An 18,301-nucleotide genomic window follows, 5' to 3' on the forward strand; every position below is an offset into this window, starting at 1 on the left:
GCTGCAGTTGTTCGGCCAATGGAGAAATCAGGCTTTGCTGCTTTTACTCCAGATGCACTGCAAATCCTTCGTGGAAAGGAAAAGGGGGTAATAAAGGCACCCAGCAGGTTCCTATGGGATTCTCGTTGTGTAGACGGAATTTCTGGGTGATACAGTGCTGGAGTAATGGTAGCTGTACTACCATGGGTACAATTTCCTGTAAGTCATAAAACAGATTGTCCCAGGCACCCCAAGGTGCTGCTGCTGAGTTCTTGCGGGCTGTAACAAACACAGTCTTAAGCTCAGATATCCCAGATAATCAAGCCAAAAACTTCCTTCAACTGTCCCTGCACCCGCGTACATCTCAGCCACAGCTGTGGCTTTTCACCAGCAGGGTCAGCCACAAGTGCCCTCATGTCAGCCTGTAAAAACTATGATTGGCTTAAAAATTAAATGAATTTCTAAGAAAACTTTATTTCTTTGCCTTGTAGGATTTTGAATATGTAAGAGTCTTGAGTTTAAAGTCAGTTTTTAGACTAGCAGGTGAAGAGAACCCTGATCTCATATTTATTCAGATTGCTTCAGAAGTTATGGCTTCAGGAAAAAATGTAATAAAAAAACCTCATGGTAAACCTGGCAACTCTCCTATATGTTTCAAAGCTCTAGTATCCACTTGTATCTTCTAATTGCGCTGGGGTAAATCAGAAATATTTCAACCAATACAATTAGACGAGCATGAGCATTATATTCTGGCATGAGTCTGTAAAATCCACCCATGGCTGTTACAGAGTTGCACTGAGACAGTAACTGTACAATACTTGAATCTATTGCAAGACTTCTGCCCATTCAATGTAGTACCCTCATCTGCAGTAGAGAACAGAAAAATGGCAAGTTGGTAGCTGGTCACAGTGAAAAGTTAATTGATCACAGGATAGACTATAATGCTCTACAGATTTCTGTTGGCATCTTTGTCAATACATCACAAATTAGGAGTGAACAAGTGGAAAATGGTCCATAGGAAAGTATTCTGTGAAACACTTGGACCACTTGTTTTATGCTAAAGACTAAAGCCTCCTGAAGGCTTCTAGTGTTCCCCGTTATGAGAAACAGTGGGGCATTGTATCCATTTATGACAGCAAACTTTTTCCCTAGCAGAATGTGACTTTGGTATAACTTAAAAGAGACAGAGAAATCCTGCCCTATAATAGTTATGCAAACATGTAGTGCTTATAAAAATCCCAGACTGCCAGCACTGAAGAGCAGATCCTCCTGCTCATCTGACCAACATGTACTGCACAGGCAACAGCAAAGCAAACTTCCCTGCACAGCACCGCCCATGCGGCTTGGCTCAGCCATCTCTCTGAATGAAAGGCTATTTTAGCCACTTTACTCATCAGCCCTTGATCTGTCAAATGAACCTGCTAACAAGTAGTAGCAACACCTTTGCTATTCTACTTAAAAAATGAGGCCAACCCTTTTTTGCCGTGATGCACCCAAAAATCATTGGGCAGTGCCAGCTGTTAGTCCCCCGTCCAAAATCCCCAGTGATGGCACTGAATCAGCAGAATGAATACAGCAGAGCTGTGGCGTCTCCAGTGGGCTTGGGTCAAGTTGTAAAGCTGTTCAACAGCTTGTCTCATATATACTACCCTGGAAATTGTTGCACAACCAACACCCAGACTTCAGTACTGTTTGGAAGAACAACAGATTTTCCTTGTACTTGCACTCAGTTTTCATCAAGCAGAGCTACATTTAGTTCAATAAATAGTGATAGCTTTGAAAGAACACGAGAAAACCAACAAGAACACAGAGTGGTTGTGGCCTCTCCATCTGCGGAGATGTTCAAAACCCAGCTGGACACAGTCCTGGGCAACCTGCTCTAGCTGACTCTGTTAGAGCAGGAGTTTGGACTAGATGATCTCAAGCTGTCCCTTCCAGCCTCAACCATTCTGTGATTCTATGAACTAATTTCTTGATGGTTAAACAATGGGATCTCAGGCTTGCTCAGGGTATTTAACTTGTCAATAGTAGATCATCTGCAACCTCATTCCAAGGATGGGAGTAAATTCACCACTGGGAGATGATTCAGCATGATCAGGTGAGCATGATCTCACCTAAAATAATTACTAATTGCAACAAAACAATGCTTTTCCATGTGGGGAGAGAAGACTTAATCGCTTTGAAGTGGATATTCATGGCATGGCTGATAGCAGACAGGTCAAGGTGCATTGAGATTGTTAATCTCTTCTGTTCTCCCTGACACATTAGAAGGGTTTGTACTGAAATAGTGCCTTAATTCTCAGCAGATGGCTGGAAAGATGGTAATTACTCAGAAGATAAAGTGACATAGCTGGTGGAAAAGCTGGGTTAAAAAGTACTGTTTGAGTGGGGGACGCTCAAAGGGAAGAAGAAGGTCTATGGGGGCAGATCTGTGTGCCTTTGATGCTATTCCCTGACGTCAAACCAGTTCAACACTGCAAAAGGGGTCAACGCCTAAGAAATGCCATTCAAAAGGGAATATGGTCTTCATCAGGAAGACCTGGGAATGTCACTGAGGGCAGCCGAAAGAAAGACAAACTTCAAAATTTTGGAAGAGCAAGGAAAAGACACTCACACTGTAGCCTGATTATCTTTTCCACTGGCTGAATGTTGATGCTTATCAACAACAGGATTGGCATCTACTGCTGAGCACCACTGTCCAGGTCTTCTGCCACATCTAACCAAAGCCCAACATCCCCATTTGTTGCTTGCCTCAGTGCTTCTCATAGGAGATGGCCATGTAGAGGACTACACAGTCCTTGCTCTTTGGGGAAGTGAGTGGTACAAAACGGGCTGGGCAAGAGGTGTGGGGCCATGGCCTGCTGAGCAGGACATACACCCCTGCACCATGGGACACACTCTTCCACACACAGCAGCTCACCACAGCCCCAAATCCCACTTTTTGCCCTCCTTAAACAAGCCTCCATGTTTTCCCCTTGCAAGCACCTGCCTCATTTTGTCAAACAAAACCAACTTTCTGAACCTTGCTCCCACTACTGAAACTAGACCTTGCAGTATACAGCGTCCATAAATCATAAGCTAATGCTGAATACCCTAGAAAATTCCTGAGCAATGAATTTTAAGACAGTTTAAATATGACCTGTCATTTTATTTCAGTACAATGTTTTCTTCCATTTAATTATTATTTGAAGGTGAACTCAGTGCCTATTTAAGGAAGTGTATATGAGGGCATTTACGGTACCTTTCTCTCAGGCTATGGGACACATAAAACAGTGGCTTGACAAAGTTAGAATAGTGAGTAAAAGGTATATCACGTAAAACTTTGCTATCATCAGACTGCTTTCTCTGCTGACTTAGCAAGAGGGCTCTTTGGCAGCAAACCCTGTGGTACATTTGAGAGCAGAGGTATCCATCCTACCTAAAATCCAGCAGAGCCAAGGAGTCACATCCCTAGGCACAATGGGCTGCTCATGCTTCATCTCAGACCGTACAGATCTTCTGGAGATACTAAGTATGGGCTTTTCACATGTTGGGAAACCATTCGAAAAACCTCCTTCCAGGTTGCATAGCTGGCACATCAGCTGGCACGGAGACCTGGATGCTTAGCTTTGCTTCCCTCTTCGAGGTTTGAGAGATGGCTCCAGTATCTTAATTTTATACAGGGAGCCAGGGGTTTATTTTTCCCTTTTATGTAAATATCTTACTCCCCTCACAGACACTGACACACCAGTGAGCTGCAGAAATAGGATTACATGCTGCAGGTCCCTCTCTCCACCATCTCAGTTGCTTATTTACCAAACAACTGTCGTTAATCCTCTTTACTGTGTTTACTTCCCACTTCCCTCCAGTCTTACTGTCTTACTATTATTCAGCTTGGAGATGTTCAAAAAAAGCTTAAGAGACAGCCACCTCCAGAGCTGATTAAAATGAATTGAGCTCCACTGATTGTTTTTGAATCCGCACTGATTTTTTACCAGATGAAGATTTGTTAGAGCTGCTGGCATTCATGGTGCACTTGCCCAAGCCCAGTCTACAAACCATGTAATACTGAAATGATCCAGCTTCCTCCAGCCTGTGCTAGTTTATGAATTGTCCTTGGACCTCCTGCTTTTACTTCTTGGTGACAGTCTTAAAAAAAAAGGTTTTTACAGACAGAGACGTGGTAGAGAAATACCTGGAGGTATTCCAGATTTTGAGCCAGTTATTCGTCTCCTCTTGCTATGTGTTACAGAAATCGCTGGTTGTCAGATCACTTTGCTTATCCATGAAATGAGCAGAAAAGTCCCACTGCTTACAGTGGGCCTGAGCCCTGGCCAGTGAGTGATTAAACCTGTCCTAGAAATCTACAAATGTTACAGACTGTGATTGCTGCTGGCACTAAGTGCAAATCCTTAAATTTTTTCTAATGTGCCTTAGAAAAGTTTCTTAAGAGAAAATTCACATTTTTTAAAAGAGAAAATATCCCTCTGTCACCAAGACCAGAGACAATAGCTGTTCCCCCACTGCCAAAGTGAGGGTGCTATCACCATGTGTGTAACCATGCTGCAGCACAACACAATATCACATGCGATCTCCTCTGGTTCTTGATCTATGCAGGTGTGTAGCACACATCTGTACATGGTGTGCCAGTCATGCAGTGCCCAACACTGCAGACACCAGCATCACACATAGGAAATTTAGAGGCTGCTCTAAAAGCCTTCGAAGAATTGCCCCATATGTATCGTCCCAAGAGTTTAGCCGTTCTCCGAGTATTAAAGCTGGCTGACACATTTTGTTATTAGTTCCCTCATCGACCAGAGAGGTCAAATCCATCCACTGGAATGGATTTCAGCATTTCTTATGACCATTTCATATGGGGAGAACCTGAGTATTTCCAGGGGAGATGCAGGGACGGAGGTAGCAGCATGCTGGCTTGGTTCTGGTAGTTATTTTATACAAAGAAGCACCAGTTCACTAGGTTGTATTTTATCACAAAAATCTTAGTGCCTAAAATTGGTGATATGCTAAAGTTTTAGCTTTTATGAAGGAAAACAAATCACCCCAGAAGAAACAGTTTTTATACAGATTGAATAAAAATACAGTTGAGTTACGATACCTCGAGGACAGTCACTCCCTCTCTTCCTGCTACAGAAAAGAAGACGTGAGAGAGTTTGATTGGGTCTGGCCCTTTGAAACCAGTAAATGAGATTTTAACTTAAGCACAATAGGATTTTTCTTTTTCTTTCTACTTCAAATTTGATTCTTATGAAAGTGAGGGATTAATACAACAGAGACAAGGTCTGTGCAAATAAATCTCTGCCTGCACTTTCCTACTAAAACATTTAACTCTTGTTACACCCTACAACCAGATGATTGCTGTTATTTCACTCTTCAGCATCTCTTCAGTGCTTACACTGCTAATTAAGCTGAGCCGTATGCTTTAGGCTAAATAGGATATAGATAGCATTAATGGTCAGGCTGTAAACCCCACTTCAATTGGAAGACTAACAAGCAGAGAAATCAAGTTATTCCAGTTAGGCTTTTGCAATACTCTCCTGTAATACTTCTGGATTTGTCACTAGGAGATACATACCATATATGTCTACTATAGTAGATACATGGGATCTACTATAGATAGGATACATAGGATATAGACAGATGTATACATAGGATACATCTATCCATGGGTAAAACTGGTACTATCATCCGATCTGAGCTCATGTTCAGTAGATACTTGGTATTTTTATTTTGGTTTACCTCTTTTTTAGCTGATGGGCTGGTGAGAATTTTTAAATGTTTTTCCTGTTGCACCAAAAAAAGATAGAAGCCATCTGCTGCTGCCAAGCCAGTTTTCATGCTTACTGGCACTTCCAGTTTTTGTCGCACCCCAGGCTCTAATCAGAATGAGGGTTTCCAAATGCGAAGACATGGACCTCCTTCCCTTGCTCCCCCAGGAAGTGGTAAAAAAATTCCTGTCTAAAAATACTGGAGGGTGACACTCATGTAAGGTTTTAGGGAGCGTATGTTTGGATAATAATTCTTGCCACTTTCACATTTACACTGCTCATCAGAAAGTAGGTGACGAATCTTAGTGACACCCCTGAGATGTAGGCAAATGCTTTGATACCTGTTTCAGAGAGAGGAAACTGAGCAGGAGAGGTCTTCGAGGGTCAGTTTGTGATGGGCACTGTAAACAGTCCCGTCCTCAGCATACTTTGCCACTTTCCTGGCCCCCCCCCGCACCGTGACCAGCTACATGACAGCAGGGAACTGAGGCTGGGACACCTCTGAAACCTGCCCTCATGCCTGACGTGGTGCAAGAAGGAAAGGTGAGACACAAGGCTATCATCACCCAGAGCTAAGAAAGAGTTGTGGCAGGCAAAGGTGAGGTCTTCAGGCTGGGTTCTGATTTCTATATCAAGGCAATCAGCGCGTACCTTTCCTTGGATGAAGAGGGTTGTGCTATATCAAGGTTACAACCCAACCTAGATGCAGCTGGAGGATGAGTGGGTGGCAGTCACATCTAAAGGGGACGGGTATATTTTAAGTAAGCAGACAACATACTGCCTTGGAGGTGGGAGACACATTTGTTGGAGATGCAATGACAGAGGTCCCAATTCCAGGAGATGCACAGGAATGAGGGCTCAGGAGGAGTACTGCAGAGGAGAGATGGTGGGATGGAGGTGTGAGAAAGGACGGGGCAGAGCACGGTTATGGAGCCGGAGGCTGGGAACACACTGAAGGGACTTGGCTTTAGCATCATCCAGATTAATCCCCTCATTCTTCCCCCAGCCACCTCTACCTCCCAGCAAAAAATAGAGTGAAGGATTTCTCACACTAGCTAAAGCCAATTCAGCTAAACAATACAGGATAATACTCTGTGTCGAAGGCAGAGATGCTTCTCTTGTGGAACGTTTTATTTTCCAGCATTTATCAATAGATATCTTTTACAGTGGATCAAGGAACCTGAACTACTGAGGAATGTTGCCAGGCACTTTAGGGCATCCTTTTAACAGACTGTTTTAGGAAGGACTCATTGATGAAAAGAAATGCTCTAGTTACTCTGTAAAAATATAATTAATAAGATTTTCTTTTATAGCTGTCTGTCCCACATCTGAGTGGTTTTCAGCTTAGCATTTGTCAGCAGTGTGAATGTCAACAATAAGGAGATCTAAGAGGAATTTTCACTTTTCTCTGAGCCTAATGCCTGTTCAAGCGGCTGACTTGTATGTTGATATTCACACTGTTGACAAATAATGGGTGTCTTCATCAAGTATCTGTATTATTCTTCACTGACAAGAAGCATAAGACTTTGTTATGTGAATTCCCACAGCCTTTTCAAGGCAGCTCTAAATTTGTCTGTTTAAATTTCTTTTCTGTACCTCCCATCTACCAGCATTAGAGCAGATTTGAAAAGCAATTCTTTGCTAGGCACAAGTTGCCCTGGAGAGTTACTGCTCCTGTAGGTATATTTTGCAGCCTTGGCAGAAATCATTCACAATTTGGCACTAGGCAGGCAAATACAATAGCTGTTTTTGAAACAAATACGACTTTCCACATGGAATTGGACCAATCACCTATGAACAGCCAATGGTAGATTAGGAACTACAGGTAAGAAATTTTGCAGTGTGTTACCAATCCAATTCAGCTCCAATTTCAGTCGTCCATAGATGATTTTTAAGAAGTTCAGTAGATAGAGTGAAAGCCTTCCAACTCCTCAAAACTATTAAGTATTCATTTTAGCTAAACTAGAATAGCAGAGATACTTATGCAAATTTAATAAGAAATTAGATACAGACTTCTGTCTTCTTGTTTGAATTCTCCCTTTTTGATGCTCTGGGATATACTATCCCTCAAATCCTGCATAAATTTTTCAGACAACCACAAAGCACGTGCAATGCTCCACCATTGTGATATCCCTGCTGAGGCTCATCAAAAATCTTGCAGTTGCTTTGCATGCAGATAACATTTTTCATGAAAGGTATTTTCTTTTCTTCCCCCCCCCCAAAAAAAATCCCAAAGCTGAATAAACATCATTTAATCCAAACTGTGATTCAGGTGTCACTGCAGTAACTCACGAGAGTTATGGATTTTGACTTTTTCCACTCAAAATATGAAATATTGTTTAGGTGAAGAAATTATTCCCACTCCCATTTTTCTGTGTAACTGAAGTCAGTAATTTCTAACTACTGGAGGCCTATGCAAGCATATCTATTGCAAGGACAGTGGTAGGGGAGCTGAAATGGCTACTACACACTGTGTTATACATAGGCTTCACATAGGCTTTTAAATTAAAAGAGACAGGTTTTGAAATGGATTCTTCAGATGATAATTTTAAAGCAAGAATAAATTAGAAGTAGAGTCTCCAAATAAAAAACTACACAAATTACCCTAGAGTTTGGGTTATAAGAACTTGCATCAATCTGAAATGCTACAACTAGTGATGGCCCTGGGCCAAAAATCTCACATCCCACATGTAAATTTTGAATACTGCCAAAACTGGGTATGATGGTGTTTCCTGCCTTTACACCGGGCCAAGCCAAAGCTATCGACATTCCCCGACAACCTGCAGCAATTTGACTTTGTGGAGTTCATATTAATCTGAACATTGTGGCCCTGTCCCATTCTAGTTTTTCTCCTCCTCATGCCCATGACTGTGCATTAAACTTCATCCTTTACACAGGTCGGATACAGTACATACAGTGACTTGCCAATGAAAACACACATTGACTACAGGATGCATTTTGCCTTTAGGATGCCTTTAAACAAAACAAGGTGTCAGCCAAGTCTTGGGTCAACCTTTGTGGGTTTGCATTGCCCTCAGCACAGTAAAAGCATTTGGAATCTTACCTTTTTATGGCTTTGTAGCAAATGATGACAACTACAAAGAGGAACACTAGTGTGGCACAGCATACTGCAATGATAATAACCAGGCCTGGCCACCAGGTCTCTTCAGTGGGACAAAAGGTAGACTTGGGAGCTGTAAAAAGAGTGTGGAAAAATACATGAGTTCTCCCAAATAAGCAGTGTATAATCAGATACGCTTCAGTCACCCATGCAATAGCACTATGCCCGGGTCACAGATACATACATACAAAGAGGATATTTTACATTTAGGACCCTTTTTTTTTCCAAGCAATCAACTAGTTTGGTACTAGATATTTCTTATCGTGGTCCCCAGATGACCAGGTTCTCTGTGTCAGTGCTGTCCACACGCTCAGCACGAAGGAGAAGGGCTCAGCTCTGCTACCCGTGGGAAACCTCTCCTCCCTCTGCATTTGCCATCTCCTGCCGCATCAGATTTAGTTTGAGAGAGAGATGTTACGCTGATAAGGGTAGGCTTTCAAACCCCATTAGGGGAGGTTTATCAGGGAGCCGCAGCAGTGCCTACCAATCAGTATTGCAGCTGCTATCCTTGTAACCTTGGAGCAAGGAACGGGGATTTGTTTTAAAAGAACAGGAATTCTGTTACATTTATTAACTGCTTTTAGAGGACTACAGTTGACAAGCTTCTTTCCCGTTACATTGTCTTTGAATTGTATGTCCAATAGTTAAGAAATGTCAACATTAAGAAATGTTAACCCATGAAAATATAAGCAATTATTATTAGATTTTTCTTATTCAATTTAGGGCTAGAATTGTCTTTTTAAGTACCACTCAAAACAAGCAATATTTTGCATCAAGAGTAATACTGGTGGCACTTAGTTGAAATCTTTTCCTTCAGGCCCACGGAAGGAAAGGGCCTTCAGCCCTTTTCCCATGCTCTGAGGGGACACTTATTTCCTGAAGGATGGTGAGCAACAGACAATGGCATGAGCACTACCAGTGTATTGCAGAGGGGGGAAGAGACCCTTAACTCAGCGTATGCAACCACATAAACTCCATGAGAATTTGGGTCACCCTAAATGAAGTTTAATAATGAATCCATCAATGGGACTGTCTAAATCTACATTTCCAGTTAAGGAGGGGAGAGAATTAAATATAGCAAAAGGCTTTTTTTTTTTTTAGTCTAATTACTTGATCTGATACCTCCTAAATTCTGAACTTCCTGTTATACACATCACAAATAGGTGCACAAGTTAAAATATGTCATCACACCTGCATCATTTATTGTGAACTGACATCCCCTGTGCCTCCTGTGTTTGATTAGGAAAAGACATACACATACTCTTAGGTTTAACACTCCTTAGGTAAAATCCTGAAGTACACAATTACTGAGAAAAGATTTTTTTTCCAGTTGCATGATCTATAGAAGAATTGGCAACATTGACCAGAGAAATCTGCAGGAGCACCTTAGAAAAAGGCTAGGTAAAGAACGATAAGAAGCAATCAAAATAATAAAGCCAACAGCTTGATAATTCATAGGCAGTTCAGCATTTGGTGCCGCATGAGTTCCTATCTTTCTCACACGCATCAGCATTCAACACGTGCTATCACTCTGATCATACTTGTCTAGCAAATATCGCCTTCAATTTATTGTACATATAGTGACTGTGAGGGTAGGTTTTTTGTGGGTTTTTTTGTGGGGGTTTTTTTTCCTATGGGAGAGAAAAATAAAGCTGAAAAATTAAGTGTTTTGAAAAACTTATGGTTCCTGGCTCCTCTTTTGACAATGTGTCCACTCCCAGCCTATCTCAGCAACTGAATTTCTACTTTATTACTATGTTGTCAGCTGCAGAAGTCAGTTTTCAGTGGGTGATGGAACTATTTATTGTGTTGTGATAGAGCTAATGTTTTTAATGTTTCTAATATTTTCTGAAAGTTTTCAATATTGTTATTTTCTAAGATTCCAGAACAGAGGGCATTTCAAAGATGACAAAATGTTTGCATGAAAGAGCAGGCAGTCTCAGGGCCAACTCCACTCTTCTGGTGTTGCCCTGGCAAACACAAAAGGTTGCAGTGAAATCAGAAGAAACATATGCATCAGCAGATGCCATGTAAAATTAGATGAGATCATAAAAAGTGGGGCAAGTAAGGCCATCCTTATCTTGTCCTTGTTCTTCCTCCAAGGCGGGATCAACAAAACTATTCGTAAAGCAAACCGAGATGGTGAGACGGGGTGGCTCCTTGGCACAACACGAGACTGACAAATGGCAGCGACAGGGTATAAAGCAAGGCTTGTTACATGCCTGTGCACCACATGCTCCTTGATGGTTTATCACAGTATTTTTACATGGAGAATAAGCAGGTATATGTGGGACTGAATAGCGAAAATGATTCCTGACAGCCTATATGTTGTTATTAATGACAGGAAAACAAGAATTCCTGATGTGGAGGTGACCCCTAATCCACCTGGCTCAGTTCCCTTCCTCACTGGTCCAGACCAGGCACTCAGAAAGAAGCACGAAAAATCACACTGGAAGCTATCAAAGCCTGTTTCTTAGTGGCTGGTGGGTTTATACAGCTTTAAAAAGTAGTTTCTGTGTCTACCCCGTATTATTGCAGTGCTAGGTACTTGTTTTCCTTAGAAATGTCCACTCTTTTTCCAATAAGCTCCTGGCTGCGTGCTGTTTTCTGCCTTTCGCAGTATGCATTCACATAGCCCTCATTACTGTGGCATTTCTATGTCCTTAATGCATTTCTCCTCACAATTATCCTCTGAGGAAGAGCAGAACTGCTTTTAATCCCCTTGTGCTGATGGGAAGCCCAAGCCTGGCCCGCATGGATGCTTCCACATGCCTGCCGCGCTGCGTGCCTACGAGCAGCAGCTGGGAAAGTCAGCCGAGAGGGGAACTCCCCAAAGAGCCAGCAAGGTGCCTGGGAAGTGCCATGTCCTCAGAGAGGTGCCTCTTGGTGACTTTCGCACTAAGCTCTTGATGTTAGGGAGGCATTGGTGTCTCCGTCCCCCTAGGATGGGGCTCACAGCTCTGCTCCCTGGGGCAGCCCAGGGCTGGGGAGGCTCTCCATCCTCCTGTGCCTGGGTCCCAGCCCCCAGCTCATCACCCACAGTGTAGAAAAACCAGGTTGCACCTGCGAGGGGCTGAGCCCGCGTGTGTCATGCCTTTAATGATCAGAAATTATCCTGGGGTGAGAACACCTATAGCACCCTCTCACAGCTGTGCCGCTTTGCATAGAATAGCAACGCATTTCTTCGGCACTCTGTGGAAGACGGAAGACATGGGTCCCAAACCCTGCTCTAATACTGAAATTATTATAGTAAACATTGAGCAGAAGATGTCCCACACTACCTGTAACAATGACAATGTCCAGTTGTTTCATTGTCTTGCAAAAGCTTTGATGAAATGCAGGAAAACATTTAAATTCTCATGGTTGCCTCCTTCTTTGTACCACCTCTTTCAAATCCATTATAAACCCCCAAAAGGTGTACGCTTTCAGAACCAAATCAGAATCCTTTTTTCAGAATCCTTTCCCTTGTCACGTAAAGAAACAAGCCACATACTGCTGTCATTCACAGCAGTGTATTTGGGGAGTGGAGGACATCTCTAGGCACAGGGACTCCCTTCGTCATCACTGCGGGGCTACTGAGAGCTGAGGGTTGGCTAGCCCGGCCATGGTGTTTACTCCCTCAGGACCCATTGCCGGCCTCACGAGAGCGGTTTCAGCTGCTCAGAGCATGATTCCCTCCTGGTTTGACTCATTCCTGGCTGCTCTTCACTAGTCTCAAAATCAGCTGAATGGAGAAAGTGATTTTCACAGTGCAAAACAACTTGTCGAAAATGTGCTTTTTCTCCTAAGCCCTTCTGCACATCATTGAACATACTGTTGGGTGGAAAGTGTTAGGAAAGTGATGACATATTAAAGAAGATAAGCAGAGTGAGCTAAGCAATCACAGCCTGTCATCCTGACAAATCCTGCCAAAATAATGAAAATCTCATTCAATTAATAAAATATTAAAATAAATAATTGATGCTAAACAGCATAGGTTCAGGAAAACACATCTTGTCAAACTAACTAGATATTTTCTGAGGAGATTACTGGTTTGGTAAATAGATGTATTAGTGCTGGTGTGATAACTTTAGACTGTGCTATGACATTCGACTTAATTCCGCATGATCTTGGGGTTATGAAACTGTAAAGCTACACAGTAAATGCGGCACACATAAATTGAGTTAAAAGCCAATGCACTGGTACGTCTCAAAATCTAACTGTAAATGGAGAGACACTGCTGAGAGAATGCGTTTTTTAGCAGTGACTCCCCCCTTCCCCCCAAAATAGGGTGATGGATACTGGTAGAGTTTGTAAATTACTCAGGAATGTACTCCACTACAAGTGGAGACTAAGCATATTTAGATTAGAAATAGGGTAATTATTATCATTAAGGGCAATTATCCATTACAATAGTCTATCAATCAGCTCTGGTGGAGTATTTCACTGAAAAATTTAGTTTAAGGTAGGCTTTTCATTTTTCCTAAAAGAAGTCTAAATTCAGCTAAAGAGACTGGATTCGAGCATAAGAATTAGGTAAAGTGCGTGCTCTGTCTTTGGAAAGACCACATGAGCACAATGCCTTTTTTTTCTTGGCTTTAAAATTTATGAAGTACAAATGCTGGTTAGGCTTACACTTAGAGAGCCAAACCTTCAACTATTCCAAACAGCACCAGGCCTCAATAAATACAATGAATAAACAGACCAACTTCAGAACTACAGTGGGTGGCTGGATCCAACTTATTGAAAAAAAATTAATGAAAAAGTACTTTTAGAGCAAAGGCATCCTGCAAACTATTTAAGCACCACAAAAATCTCACACACTTGCTTTCTTGACTAAATTTGTCTTGAAGGCTCAGCATAAAGACTCAGCTCCAGTTCTAATGTTAGTAGGTATCTGTACACACATGGGTCTAGCCAGAAATGTGCATACCAGGAAAGATTAGCTCAGCTACGGAGGGATTCCCTCAATGTCCAGGCACAAAAATAGAGGTTGTGTCACTGGAAATTTTTATGTTTCCATAAAATCACAAAGAAGTCTCTGATTTCTTTTTAGCAAATCTCAGAGTGGGTCACTCTCAAAATTGCCCTGAGCTACTAAAAACAAAAACAGTGATGAAGCTGTTTTAATCTTCTGGATTAAGCATTAAATGGTTTTGCATATGTTATAAAAGCGACACGTATTGCCTGCAACAGAATATAGAAACAGGACCTGGAATCCTTGGATACACCCACAGGTTATCTTTAGTGGTCACAGCTGTACTTTATAAAGCTAAGATTTTGGAAATCTAGTACTCCTGTTATTTATTTTAATTAGGATTATTACTTTCCATTGCAGTATGGGTTGTAGGCAAATTGGTCTTCACATGGGAATGCCGGGACATTGGAAAGTAACACCACCAAGTCTGTCAGGAGAGAGTAAGTGTGTGCTCCATCATGGGGGTTACGCTGGGTTGAGTTAGTGCCTCTGCGCAGCCCTCAGCAGTGACGCTGAGGCAGGGAGCCTGCATCAGGGCATCCCTTTCCCCTGGCTCTCGCCCATCAGCCAGCCCAACAAAGCAAAGCAAAGCAAAGCAAAGCAAAGCAAAGCAAAGCAAAGCAAAGCAAAGCAAAGCAAAGCAAAGCAAAACAAAATAAAACAAAACACAGGGTTGAGACAGAAAATAGCTAAGGGAGGCAGTGACCCGTGGTCCTATGTGCAATCCCAGGGGAGGTGTCCCTGGCTGAGGTCTGAGTGTGTCAATCTGCTTACAGGCTCGGTCCCAAGTTAGCTGGCGAGTGGGCACTGATGTGATGTGGAAGGGTGACAGTGATCCCCCTCACCTCTCTACAACAACAGTAACTTCACGCCTAAAAAAGGAAGAGCACTTTCAAGATAAATCAAAACTGATTATTGTTTTTCCTCCCGCTTTTATTCCTGTTCTTGCAGAAAGGTCAAGAGTGCTGGCGTAATCATCTTTATGAGGCATCTGCCCATTTTCAATATTATATACTCACAACAGGCTAAACCCTGCCATCTCTATGCCTGCAGCACTCCTCTTGCTATTGTAGGGCTGCCTGAATCAGCCATGCACTTTTAATTAGCATGCTAGGAAGCAAGATTGGATTTTATTTCGAAGGCAGGCTCATATTCCAAGGGCCTCAAGTGTTTTATCAGTCTTGGTTGGAACTTAAAAGGAATTGGACATGCAGGCAATGTGTTTCTAGCAACCTCTATGTATGTCACGTATTTTAGAGACCTGTTGATCTACTGGATAAGGCAGGGTTTGGGGTTCTAGTCTCATCTTCACTCTTATTTGCCTTATTATTTTGATGTATTCATATAATTTGCATGTTGGTATCTCCATTTGCAAGACAGAGAGAAGCCACTACTTCCTACGGCCATTATCACACTGGCATGCAGGAACAAGCCCAGAAAACGTGGAGAGGTTTAGATGTGATTTCAGATGTCAAGGTATATGAAAAGATTCCCAGGACACTCCATGCCCAGTTAAATATGGAGAGGGATTTTGAATCTGTTGCAGCTTGGGTCTCTTCACGTCAAGGTGTCTCATCCAACCCCCTGTAGAATAGAGGAGTTCAATGAACCCCCTGATTAATGTGAAATAACTTGAGTTCTGGGAGGAGAAATCCTACGGAGGAACAGTTACACACCCACAGACACCAAGGCTTGGACACTTACTCTATAAGCATTGCGTTCTGTAAAAGATGAAATGCAAGGAGAGCCTCCATCACATGCCCACATCTTTTTTGAGGAAGCTGATTTCAGTGCTGAGCCTGAGGTCTCTTGTCTACTTTCACGTAAGGCCCTTCACTCCCCCCAGCAGTGTAAATTCACCCCAAAGTGAGTGCTGATTATCTTAATGCCGATTAACTTAATTGTACATCAGAATGAAGCCTTGGGCAGCTAACAGAAAGGGCCAAGAGCTCAAGTGAAGTAAACGAGAAGCTGTACCTGCTTATTGCAGGGGAGGTTGGACTAGATGACCTTTAAAGGGCCCTTCCAACCCCAACTATTCTATGATTCTATGAAACTAGTAGAAGTCCACCCAGCTGCGAGACTGGTGCCAGCTGAGGACCTTGTCCCAGCATCTGGGATGATGCTCATAAGCGCTGCTCTGAATTTTGCCGAAGGTCAGGAGCTCAGTCCCCAGAGCCCTGGAGGCTGTGGGCTCTCTGGGTGCAGGTTTTGTTGCCTAACCTGAGGCGATGTGGAGAGATCTGTGGGTCAGTGTCAGTTCAAGTGTCCCCTTTGTTTGCTGTATTTCATCATGTAGGAACTGCTACAGATCTGTTTGGGTAATCCAAGTGGTAGGAACAGGGCTGCTAACAGCAAGAGGCAGCCAGCACGGGAAAAACAAATCCTTCAGAAGAGCTTTCTAATGAAGTTTGTGGCAGTGCTAGACCTTGATACAAATATAGATCTTCAGCTGTTATTCTAAAAGGCATTTCAGGAATAGGCAAAGTATGTGTCCCCTTCAAACCATACCCATTGACACTCTTGGATTTGAGGGGAAAATTTCCTGGGAGGATGGGGGAGAGGAGGCTGACCAGGAGATGGGGGGGCCTTGGTGCCTCCTCCTGGGGCAGAAAGCCATGCATGCATGCGTGCCATGCAGCGGCTCCTCCGCTTGCCCCAGCCTCATGCCTGCCCCGACGCACAGGCCCTGGGGCTTGCGCGTGGCCAGAGGGAAACCTGAGCTCACGTTCACGTTGCAACCACAGCTGCAGGCAGAAGGCAACGCTCAGGCTGGTGATCATGTACAAAGACGGGCTCACAGAAGGAAGGATTGCCATTTTCCACTGACAGACAAAGAGGATTGTGTAACCGTGTCAGGTTTCTGTGCGCTGTGAGAGGAACTCCCTGGTGTTTATACACACACACAAAATATATATATATATATGCATACATATATGTATATACATATATGCATAGACATACATGTCTATAAACACACATATGTATGTAGAAAGGATATATATATGATATATATATTTAATGTATGTATATAAAGGGGTATACATATGCACCCATATAAATGAAACTGCTGCCAATAGTTTTGTTAAATGTGTTTGCATTCTCAGTGGATCCTCAGAATTAATTAGCAAGTGTTGGTGACAGAGTATGTGAGAAATTCTACCAACTCCTTTTTTTCTTCTCCCTCTTCCCTGCACTTGAGATTTCTTATATCGGCTGAACACGTAAAGGCAAACATTCACATTTGAGGCACCTCTGTGTGTGTCTGAAATGATTCATTTTGAAGATATAGGAGCTATAAGATATGAATGGATGCACTTCGCTGTCTCCCTGGCAGGTCCAAAAATCACTTCATCAACCTCCCTTCACAGTTGTTGCCTGCAGATGACACACCTGGCCACGCTTGAACTGCTGGAGGGGAGATGCAGGAGCATATCACATCAAAAGCCAAAGGCAATGCTGGTACCAACAGGAGCCCTGGGAGCTGGGTCAGCCCTCCTCCCTGACTGGCCGGCCATGGCCTTGGAGACAGCCCACGAGAGGCCATAATCCTCCTCTGCACTGCCTCCAGACCGCACAGCAAACACAGAGCAAAGACTGTGAGCAGACTCAGGGAGGGGAAGCTAGAGGCATTCCCAGATTTCAGCTATGGTGGATCCAAGATAGGAGGAGTCTGAGCAGGTCTAGCTTCAACCACATGAGCTGGTGGTGGCACCACAATTAAACCTTGAAGAAAAATAAACTGGATTTGGCCCACAACTGCAATGGGGCAACTCCTTTGCCCCATGGTAAGCCATGGTCATAACCAAACCCATCTAGCTGCTGGCCAGAGGGCTTTGGGCACAGACTGCCCCCCTCCTGGCACCCCAATGGCAGCTACAGTCTCAGTGCCCTGGAAGATATGAAATGACATAGAGGAGATACTGGGAGCAGACCACCTTAGAAGAGCAAGACGGTGTCACATGCACTGCCGTATGCTTGCACATATTTGCCCAGAAAAGTTGTGGATGCCCCATCCTTGGAAGTGTTCAAGGCCAGGTTGGATGGGGCTTCGAGTAACCTGATCTAGTGAGAGATGTCCCTGCCCATGGCAGGGGGGTTGAACTAAATGACCTTTAAAGGTCCCTTCCGACCCAAACCATTCTGTGATTCCATGATGTTTAAATGTCCAGCATGGAGGTGCTTTGGCATTGCAGCTGCTGGGCACAACGGTTGGGACGTGGCCCCAGCCCTGCTGCTGCTTCTCCCTTGCTTCCCCCTGAGAAGCAGAAACAAAGCAAGCTCCAAAGGAGAGCTCTAAACACTAAAGCAGCGTTGAGTGGATTAAATCCAGCAAATACGAGATTCCCACAGCACCGTGGCTTCCCAGGGCTGTTCTGCTTAAAGTGATGGACACACTGTTACCTGTTTAGAGAGTTGGGGGGGAAAAGGGCGCAGGATGGGCAGCACATAAAGCCAGATCTATTAACAGCCATCATT

General features: G+C 43.3%; 1 protein-coding gene across 1 annotated transcript in view; it reads right to left on the bottom strand.

Moving 5' to 3' along the window:
• The window catches only part of PRIMA1 (proline rich membrane anchor 1), a gene marked incomplete at its 5' end in the record, with an annotated part of 47,280 nt that overhangs the window by 13,861 nt on the left and 15,118 nt on the right, over window positions 1–18,301 (bottom strand). Inside the window, one exon of the mRNA XM_009332369.1 lies at window positions 8,809–8,938. Coding sequence (XP_009330644.1) covers window positions 8,809–8,938 — 130 coding nt within the window. The remainder of the gene's footprint in view (window positions 1–8,808; window positions 8,939–18,301) is intronic.

This window comes from Pygoscelis adeliae, unplaced genomic scaffold (genome assembly GCF_000699105.1).
Source record: "Pygoscelis adeliae isolate BGI_AS28 unplaced genomic scaffold, ASM69910v1 Scaffold429, whole genome shotgun sequence".
Taxonomy (NCBI): Eukaryota; Metazoa; Chordata; class Aves; order Sphenisciformes; family Spheniscidae; genus Pygoscelis; species Pygoscelis adeliae.